We start from the raw sequence: 11,018 nt of genomic DNA, 5'->3' as shown, positions 1-11,018 counted from the left end.
CGGGAGGAGGAGGAGACTGCAAGGATGGGCCCAGGAGCAATGGCGTCCAAAGAGGAACAAGCAGTAAAAAATCTCAACGTGGAGAACGCCAAACAGGAAAATGAAAGAAAGGATGAAAAGGAGCAAGTTGCTAATAAAGGAGAGCCCTTGGCCCTCCCTTTGGAAGCTGGTGAATATTGTGTGCCTCGAGTAAATCGTAGGCGGTTCCGTGTTAGGCAGCCCATCCTGCAGTATAGGTGGGACATGATTCAGAGACTTGGAGAACCACAGGCAAGGATGAGAGAGGAGAATATGGAAAGGATTGGGGACGAGATGGGACAGCTGATGGAAAAGCTGAGGGAAAAGCAATTCAGTCATAGTCTGCGGGCAGTTAGCACTGACCCTCCTCACCATGACCATCATGATGAATTTTGCCTTATGCCTTGAGTCTTGATGTTTTCCCTGAAGTTAATAGGAAGACACACCTGCTTCCTAAACTTAATGTTCTCAACGTACATTTGTTGTAAACCTTTTGGTGTTACATGTCTCTTGTGGGTCTCCTATGACCAGCTTCTAATTGAATGTTGAATTTTGACCCAAAATGTAAGATTCTGTCAGCAGGGGAGTTTCACCCTATTGCATGGCAAGATGTTCATTATATATTGTGACGTTAATAAAGCAGTTTAAAAGAAAAAAACAAAACAACAACAACAACAACAAACTGGCATTACTCCCGGAAAACTAGAGCGTATGATCACTCTAGGTACAGCTTATTTAAACTACCACTTCAGTATTCTCACGTAAAGTAGGTCGGTAATTTGAAAATGCCTCGCTGCTCTCCAAAACACTTTAAAGCTGCACAGTACTTTGTTTCAGTTCTTTAAATCTTCAAATAACCTCTCTTTAAATATACAGCACCAATAATGAGACAAAATTGTGTTAATTTCATTAAGTTTCATTAACTAAAGCTGTTAACATTTAGCTTTGTGGCTGGTCAAGATCAGGCCATAATATTTTTTTCTCCACTAAAGCAGTTGGAGATCGGGGAGATGAGTAAATAAATATATTATGTTGTTGTTTTGTTTTTGTTTTTGTTTTTTCTTTGAGAGAGAGTGTGAGTGGGGGGGAGGAGGGCATGAAGGAAGGTGTAGAGAAAATCTTAAGCAGATTCCACACCCAGTGCAATTCCAATGCAGGGCTCAATCTCACGACCCTGAGATCATGACCTGAGCCGAAATCAAGAGTCAGACGTCTAACCAACTGAGCCACCCAGGCGCCCTTTTTACTTTTTAAACATAGCCTCTAGAACATTTAAAATTGTATATTTGACCCGCATTATATCTCTATCAAATTGTGCTGGCGTAGCCTGTTTCAAAAGCTGGGAATGAAGATGGAATATAAAACAATAGGGGTACAGATGATCATCACATAAGACAAATGAAACATTTTCTAGTGATCTTAAGGGAACCTGTGTTTGGCTGAGTCTTGTCCCACCTACCAATGTAGGTTCCTAGCTCCTGGAAACGCCCATCCCACCCCATCCTGTTATCTCTGGGTGTTCTCCGGGGGTTCTCATGAACACATTTCAGTTACTATGTGGCTTTTTCCCCTCCTGCCTCAGCCTGGTTCCTGTGCCTGGCCCAGAGGTTGCTGTTTCCATTGGCAACCACTGCATCTATCTGAAACCACCACCTCAGTGAGTTCAGAGGCAATCTTCAAAATGCCAGTGTAACACCTAACTGCAATTAGGGGAAAGTGCTGCTCTGACCTTTTGGTGTTTTACTATCAGAGAGAGAGAGAGAGCTGGAGGTATATTACCTGTGCCCAAACATCTTTTAGAAAGTTTTAAGTGGGGCGCCTGGGTGGCTCAGATGGTTAAGCGTCTGCCTTCGGCTCAGGTCATGATCTCAGGGTCCTGGGATCGAGTCCCGCATCGGGTTCCCTGCTCAGTGCAGAGCCTGCTTCTCCCTCTCCCTCTGCCACTCCCTCTGCTTGTGCTCTTCTATCTCTCTGTCAAATAAATAAATAAATAAAATCTTTAAAAAAAAAAAAAGTTTTAAGTGCAACAGCTTGATGCAATGTTTGAGTCTCTGTTCTCCATAAGAGAGACCCGAGTCCATGGTGGGGCTCACCCGAAAAAATGCTGAGCAAGCGAGAATGAGGCCTCCTGTTTTTTATTCAGGTTTTGCTACTAAGCCGTGCATGCCTGCCTGCCTGCCTGCCTCCCTTGTGCAGCAGCTGAAAACCGGTGGCGTGGAATTCAGCTGCAGCCCTGCCTTTGTTGGGAGAGCACAATATTGCTGTTTGAACGCTTGAAGGTGGAGAATGCATGCCCCAGTTCACCACACCCTTCCCACTAGTCCCCAACATGTTATGTTGTATCCTCCGCCATCACACATCTGCTGCTGGCCTGGACTTTTGAGTTTGCACTTCTGTTTTACAGCCTTCGTATTCAGTGTGTTCTTTAACCAGCGGCAGCAGCATTGTCTGGGAACTGGTGAGAAGGCAGGGTTCCAGCCCTACCTCAGACCTATTGAATCAGAATCTGCATTTTTATTTTATCTTATTTTTTAAAAGGTTTTATTTATTTGAGAGAGAGCACGAGGGTGAGAGAGAGCACGAGTGGGGGGGGCGGCGCAGAGGGAGAGGGAGAAGCAGGCTTCCCCCTGAGCAGGGAGCCGGATGCTGCGGGGCTTGAGCCCAGGACCCTGGGATCATGACCTGAGCCGAAGGCAGAGGCTTAACCGACCAAGCCACCCAGGCCCCCTCAGAATCTGATCTTAAATGATCTTACATGATTTTTTTTTTATGATGATCTTACATGATCTTTTAAATGATCTTACATGATTATCATGTACACTGAAGTTTGAGAAACACTGCCTTATATAGGACGTATTCTTTACCTGTAGGCTCCGTAGCCCACATTTGATAGGATTTGGCCTGAGCGATTTGCAGACACAAACGGGCAAACCTGGGCTAGAAAGGGTCACTGCTTAAATGGTGCTCCCTGCTACTCCAATAAAAACCACCACCAACGTAACTTTATAATAGACACCAAACCTTGGAAACCAAAGGAATTCCTCTCTTTTACATGGAAGTCACTATCTTTTCTCAGTTTCCTAATATGGCTTATTCTCAGGTAGAATGTCCCATCGCTTTTTATTGTGTGGCAACTCCCCTGTGTTTACACCTTTAACGATAAAGTAAGGGAACTGATATTATACACACACACATACACGTATCTATATATGTTTTAAATTTATTTTTTTAGTAATCTCCACACCCAACATAGGGCTCAAACTCACAACCCCAAGATCAAGAGTTGCATGCTCTTCTGACGAGCCAGCCAGGCACCCTGATATTTTACATTTTTATCCAGTTAGAACTGTTCAGCTTATGAGTTTGGGGAGCCTGAGGAACCTAGAGAAAGAGAGCATCTGGACTTTCTTTTGATTTAAGGTGGTTTGAGCCACTGGAGCACTCCTTTAAAAAGCCATTCCCTGTTTGCTTTGCCAGATGCTTTGCAGTCCTGCCTTTCAGAGAACTTCAGTTGTTGTAGGACAATATCAAACTTATTTGGCAAACAATCTAGGGGCAAGGGAGGACAGGAGACTGTTTCTTATCAGGGCATATGTTTAAGTTTGAAGTAACCACATGATCCATGCTTATCCAATCTGGGCGAATTTCAGGTCTGAGTCTCTTGTTTGGAAATTCCCTGTCAATCGGGGGAGCTCTGTTTTCCAGGCCAGGAAGCACAGTGGAGAAAGGGAAAGAAATTGGATTACTGAATACCATCACTGGTTTCCTTGAAGCCCATCCTTACTTGCCCCCTGCTTTTTAAAACAATTTTCTTGAGGGGCACAATGGGTTTGTTGAGGTGACACACTGGGTTGAGCAGCCAACTCTTGGTTTTGACTTGGGTCATGATCTCGGGGTCCTGGGGGTGAGCACCGTGTCAGGCTCCTCTGCTTAGTGTGGAGTCTCCTTGAGGATTCTCCCCTTCCCCTCTCCCTCTACCCCTTCCCCTGTTCGTGCATGTGCTCTTTCTCTCAAATAAATAAATAAATCTTGAAAAAAAATTAAAACAGTTTTGTTGAGATATAATGACATACAATAATTTGCACGTATTTAAAGAAAGTATATAATTTGATGAGTTTTGACATATGCATATCCTGCAAAGCCATCACCACAAACAAGATAGTGAACCTATCCATTACCTCCAGAAGTTTCTTCAGCCCCTTTGGATTCACTCTCACTCCTTCCCATTCCCCACCAACAGCTGATATGCTTTCTCTCACTTCAAATTAGTTGTGTTTTCTGAGTTTTATATGAATAGAATCAAACAGATGTACTTTTTTTGGTCTGGCTTCTTTCATTTAGCATAATTATTTTGAAATTCATGTTGTATACATCAAAAGTTCATTCCTTTTTATTATTATTCCTTATTATTAGTAGCATGCCATCGTATGGATGTACCACAATTTGCATATGGACAAATGGGTGATTTCTAGTTTTGGGCTATTACAAATAAAACTGCTATAATCATTTGTATACAAGCCTCTATAGGGACATATATTTCTGTTTCTCTTGGGTAAATACCTACAAGTAGAATGGCTGGATAACATGGTGGGTATATGTTTAACTTTGAAAGAAATTGCCAAACTGTTTCCCAAAGTAGCTGTACGCTTTACATGCCACCAGGAGTGCATGAGAGTTCTCGTTCTGCTACATTCTTGCCAACACTTGGTGTGGTTAGTCTTTTTCGTTTTAGCCATTCTGATAAGTATATAGTAGTAGCTCACTGTGCATTTCCCTAATAACTAGTGATGCTGAGCATATTTTCACGGGTTTAATGCCAAATGTATATCTTGAAAAGTGTTTGTCTTTTCATTTTTAAAAATTAGGTTGTTTTCTTACTGATGAGTTTTAAGAGTTCTTTATGTATTTTGTATATACAAGGCCTTTATTTTATTTGCAAATATCGTCTCCCAGTCTCTGACTGGTCCTTCATTTTCCTGACATGAATCACAAGAACTGAACTCCTTTATTGTTTAAGGCAATTCAAGCCCTAAATTTACAGTTTTACTGAAAATCTGGAAACATATGTCCAACAGAATAAAGAATGAAACATCAAATGGGTGATTATACAAACTATTTGAAAAATGAGAAAGAAAAGAAGTGGCCGCTGATCTGAGAGCTAGCCTGGTGCTATTGACCAGGCATTACTGTTTCCCTGTTGAACATAAACAATTTCATAAAATAGCAACATCAGTCAAGGCTACTCTGCAACTGGGATGGATCAAGGCAAAAATGAGACCCCTCCATACTTAGGCCAGAACAAAATATGAATCCTGTCCAAATCAGAAAAATAATCAAACATTCCCTGATCCTGGCTGATAGGATTGCTTGAACTTCCCTCCTCTCTCTCCTCCCCTAACCCTCTGCTTCCACCGTCCCATCTTTTTCGACTGTGACTCCTCTGCCTCCCTCTTATACAGACCCTTGTGATTACATTGGATCCACCTGGATAATCCAAGCTAATTTCCCCATCTCAAAATCCTTAACTAAATCTCATCTGCATTAACATATTCAGAGGTTTCAGGGATTAGGGCATGGAGATCTTTGAGGGGCCATTATTCTGTCTACACTACATAATAGGATTATTGTGGGGATTAAATAAGAGAATGCATGTAAAATGCTTAGTTTGATACAATATTGTTATTAAGCCTAGACCTAGGCTTTTGAAACTCATAAACGAAGAATTATTATCTGTGGCCTGCTGTGTCATCTTTTCTTTGAGGCAATGCATGCCTCATATTCTCTGCCGCCTGAGGGAGGAGAGGGTTATGAGGTATAAGGAAACTTGGGGTAAAAATGTCAGTTAAATTGCAAAGATCCATTCCTGCCACACCTGTAAACATTTTCATTTTTCCTGAATTCACCCACATGCAAAGAAATTTAATCATCACTGAACTAGTTGGCTTTGAGGTGCATTCCTCTAACACTAGGATCTTCACATTTAGATCCTCTTTTCTGAGTGAGTATGAGCTGGTGTGGGATCCCTCATGGTTTTTCTTTGCATTCTTTCCCTCTCCCCACCTCCCTTCTCACCATAATATCAGGAGACTGTCAGGAGGGGGCTCAGGCAGTCGCGGCTGGGCATGGTTGGGACTGGCATGCTAGAAGGGACGGCTCATTTGTGGTGGGCAGAGCCAACCTCACTCTACCATGGGAAGTAAATATTGCATGGTACTCCGTTAGCATTACAGAGCATGAGCATTTCCAGGTGCCAGTGAGAGGGCTGGAAAGTGAAACCGACTTGGAGGGAGTCCTGTGTGGTTCATCTGAGAAGACCCAGCTGGTTCTCTCCCAGCATTCCCTAGCTGTACTAGCTTGACTGTGCTTACGCAAGGCTGCAACTCATCAACTCCCAAATGACAAGAAGCGGGCAGCATTCAGTTTTTTAAAGCCAGGACGGAAATTGTTTTAAAATGCTGGGAAAAATGTAAGAATGTATTCCCCAAAGCGAGGTCAAGAAGTCTCTAGAGGGGGACTGTGTCTCATTTTGTGGAATGATCTCTCGAAATTAGACATGTGGACCTTGTGGGAACCAAGGATAGCACCAAGGATTAGAATGAACACCAACAAAAGGAAGTAATAGCCAATAGCCTTAGGAAAGGAAGATGAGACATTAATTTTAAGCTATGAGCAGCTGTGGTAGATCTAGAGCAGCACTGACATAATTAGGAGACACTAATAAACCTTGGCACTTACCACTGATAAAAAATTCTAAGGATTACCAGTCATTGAGTTACTCCTATGTCCAGGATCTGGTACTTGGTACTTACTTGTGTTATCTTTAATTCTCAAAAAAATCCTGCAAGTAATATATTATTATTGCATTCTATTCTTTTTTTTTTAAAGTAATCTCTATGCCCAACGTGGGGCTCAAACTCACAACCCCAAGATGAAGAGTCTCATGCTCCACCGACTGAGCCAGGCAGGTGCCCCTTGCATCCTATTCTATATGTGCTTCTTAGCTTTAGTTTTCTTTATCTTTGAAACTGGAATGATAGCATCTATCTTACACTATTGCTGGGAAAATTAAACTTAAAAGTATATGTCAAAGTGCCTGGCAATTAGCAGGTGCACAATTTATATTTGTGAAATTATTATTGAAATAGGCAGAAAAAATGAGGATATGAAAGATATTTTGATTATTTCATTTAGTAATTGTATTAGGTACCTGCTACATTCTGGCCCAATTCAAACAATAAAAATATGACTTGACTTTAAGATATTTACAGTGCAGGGAGCAAAAAGCCAAACAAACAAAATCACTGATCAGAGAAAGAAGTTACTGATTAGAATTTAATACTATATACTTAGAATAAGATGATAAAAGGTGCTTCTAAAACCAGGAAGCACATAAGTGGACTCTTAAAAGGAACAAAGAGGAATCGGGGTATGTGTGTGTGTGTGGGGGGGGATGTCTTGTCCATTCATTTGGGGCAGGGAATAACTGTCACTGGTTTTATACTGGCAGGGAAAAATGCCCGTGGAATGGAGCCGACAAGTAGGCAGGAGCTGAATCATGTCAGCTCTTGTACGTTTTTCTAAAAAGTTTAATTTTATGCTAAAAGTAATGGGTAGCCATTAAAGGATTTTATTTAAGGTGTACTCTGTTCAGATTTATGGCTGAGAAAGATTACGTGGGTAATAATGTGGAGGGGAGACACACAGATGCAGGCACAGTGAGGAAACTAAAGGGAGGGGTGTGGTCCAGTGATTTAAACCTGGGCCCACACTGCCTGGCTTCATCATTTTCTAGTTGTATGGCTGTGGATAATTTACTTAACTTCTTTGTGCCTCAGTTTTCTCATCTGTGAAATGGGGATGAAGATAGACCCTACTTCGTAAGACTGATGTGACAGTTGAAAGAAGTAATAGGGATACAGCACACAGTACGATGCCTGCCATATAATGAGGTCCAAATAAATGATAGCTTGTAGTTGTTGCTGTTATTAATATATTGGTGCAAAAGAGAAATGATGAGGGCCTGGACTAAGGAGGTGGCAGTGGAAATAGAAAGAAGGGGATGATGTGAAGGAAGCAGAATGCAAAGGACTTGTTAATGGAGTGTATTAACAAGTGTATTAACGTCGCTTTAAAAGAAGTGGAAGAGGGGCACCTGGGTGGCTCAGTCAGTTAAGCATCTGGCTCTTGGTTTCAGCGCAGGTCATGATCTCAGGGTCTCGGGATCGAGCCCTGTGTTGGGCTCCATGCTCAGTGGGGAGTCTGCTTGAGGATTATCTCTCTTCCTCTCCCTCTGCCCCTCTCCCTGCTTGTGCTCATGTGTACTCTCTCTCTGAAATAAATTAGTTAAAAAAAAATAAAAGGAGTGGAGCAGGAGGGGAGCTATTTGAATTCACTGGGTGAGTAAAGGAGGTCTAGATTCAAGGCTGTTCTGGTTTATATTCTTCCTCCATTGTTCTTTTTGAGTAGATCACACTATGATTCTATGATCTTGCATGTCCTTCTCTATAGGTAGTGGGTTCAAACCTCTTCCACACATACAGATGTACAAGAAATATAAATGTCTTTCTTTTTCTCTAGCTCAATTTAAGTTCTGTTTTGAGTCTTCTCCTTGGATGCAAAAACATAATTTCAGTTAAATTGGGGTTTCTCCTCTCCTTTCCCAAGGTTGTACTTAATGTTTTAGTCTTAGGGTGTGAGGTTGGGGTTAGACATTAGATCCTTGGTGTCATCTGGCCAAACTGATATCCTTTGGAGCTACCATCACCTCGTTGGGTCCTCAGTCTGTGATCCATGTGGGCTGTATGTTGACTCACTTCTCAGGCTCATTCTTATAGCTCTTCGGGTTCCAGGTCCCTCCTCTTGGGCAGTAGCACTTAACTCTGTTTCTCAGTCAGGTGCCCCCATGACATGCTGGGCGGTGGAAAACTCTGCAAGGTGTTGGGATCATTTGTCACTTCTGTGACCTCTTGAGCACACAGAGGGCATTCCATGGTTTCTGCACCACATTGGGGCAGGTGGGTGAGGCTGTCTAAGGTGCTAGTTCTTCTCCAGGGTCTTGCCACCTGCAGAACTTTATGTCTGTTCTTGACTCTCCGAAACTTCTCCAGAATTTCTGTAGACTCCCGCAGGTCTCAGTTCAACCCGAGGGATATAGTGAGGAAGTACAGACACCCTTTTCTCAAAGACCCCAAGCTTTTTAGCTCTTATTGCTTTCCTCTTCAAACTCTCCTCTCCTTCTACCTTCTAGGCCTGAAGCCAGGTTCTTATCTTTGCTTCCTTTCTTCTTTTCTTTTCTTTTTTTTTTTTCCAAAAAACTGCCAGAGTTTGTTCAGTTTCCCTCAGGGCCTAGGTTTTGAAACTCAAAAGCTAGGAAGAGGCTCTTTTAAAATCTGCTTTCTTCTGTAACACCCCTCCCAATGAAGGAGGGGAATGCTAAAAGATGGGAAAGTGTCAAAGAAAAATAATCTATTAATACTTCGTAGATATTATGCCACCACATTTTAAACAGAGTCATCAGGCGCTAACCTACACACTCTTTTGTCTTTAGTCTTTGAAAGTCTTTTATCTTTTCTCTAGTTGACAGATATGTTGTGTATAATTTTGATATTCTTTTGATTTATTGATGCTGGACATGCAGGCAGTGCTGAATGTTACTGATGCAGAAATCTCCCGAAGAGAAGATGAAGCCAGCCTCTTTGAATTGGGGTAGGGATCAAGAATGGACTTCTCCCTCAATACTACCTTAGTGTCATGGGGTGGGACAGGCTGAAATTGAGAAATGCCTATAGAAGCCTGAGATGGAAGAAGGGATTTCTCTCTAGCTAAACTATAAGGAGCAAAAACGCTCGTTGCCTGGGACATTCCTAGTTTATGCTTCATTTTCTTTCTTTTTTAAAGATTTTATTTATTTATTAATTGACAGAGAAAGAGAGACAGCAAGAGAGGGAACACAAGCAGGGGGAGTGGGAGAGGGAGAAGCAGGCTTCCCGCCAAGCAGGAAGCCCGATGTGGGACTCGATCCCAGGACCCTGGACCATGACCTGAGCCGAAGGCAGTCGCTTAACCAACTGAGCCGCCCAGGCATTCCTATGCTTCATTTTCTTATGTGCTATCTGATTAGTGCCCCTTTCTCAAAACTAGCATGGCTTAGACAATAAAATTATGTGGTCACCCTCTTTCTAGCTTGTATAGGCCTGTTAAAATGTTCCCATTTGCAGCTAAGCTAGAGACCCCAAAAGCTTTAATTATCAAGACTTTTCCTGATGTAATGAAATCAACAAAATCACCCAAGAGCCTGAGATCGAAAAGGGTCTTTGTTTTTAATTCTAGGACTATGCAAGTCAACAGTTACTTTGGTATAAAAAAATCATAATTTCAATATAAATAAATATAGGTATACTATTTAGCCATTTCCCCTTTGTTTCAATATTCACATGTATCACTGTGGTTTCATAAATCTTTTTGCCCATTCAATTTGTAGTGACAAAGAGAATCTCAAATCATCTGCTGTTCTATGTTTCATACCAACATTTTTAGAATTTTTAATTATCCATGAGTAAAATAAAAACATATGCTGCCTATAAAATGTTCTACCTTTCAACTGTTGATGTGGTCTTCCACTAACTAGGATGGTTTCTAGAGAAATTGTCAAATTTGTATATGTTATCTATAGATGGAATAAATATCTATGTATTTGATGTCCTATGAAGTTGATTAGATTCCGAAGACCAAAAATAAGAGACCTGAAGCCATGATGATTTCCAGTAAACACAAATTCCTTGCTGCAGTCCACTTCCCTGATCCTCTGTAGTGCCTCTTGGTTTCTTAGGAGATCAGGTTGTCTAGAGTGGTCAGAGAGTCAAGAGGTCAATAGGCATCCTAGAACCTGATGAACTAACTCCAGTGTTTAGAACAACCCCCTTTCTTCTTTCATTTTTGTGTATATGGCATTATAGTTCCTCTTTCAAATGTCTCACTCTACCTGTACAGTATATTTAAAG

The 11,018-nt window shown here is 41.7% G+C and overlaps 1 protein-coding gene across 1 annotated transcript; it reads left to right on the top strand.

Moving 5' to 3' along the window:
• Positions 1-426, top strand: LOC110580520 (protein BEX1-like). Its single transcript, XM_021690231.2, has one exon. The coding sequence runs from the start codon at positions 25-27 to the stop codon at positions 424-426; it is 402 nt and encodes a 133-aa protein (XP_021545906.1). The 5' UTR covers positions 1-24.
• Positions 427-11,018: the final 10,592 nt, after the last annotated feature.

Source organism: Neomonachus schauinslandi, chromosome 4 (genome assembly GCF_002201575.2).
Source record: "Neomonachus schauinslandi chromosome 4, ASM220157v2, whole genome shotgun sequence".
NCBI classification, from domain to species: Eukaryota; Metazoa; Chordata; class Mammalia; order Carnivora; family Phocidae; genus Neomonachus; species Neomonachus schauinslandi.
The sequence above is the reverse complement of the archived record's forward strand: the minus strand, read 5'-3'. Positions and strand labels throughout refer to the sequence as shown.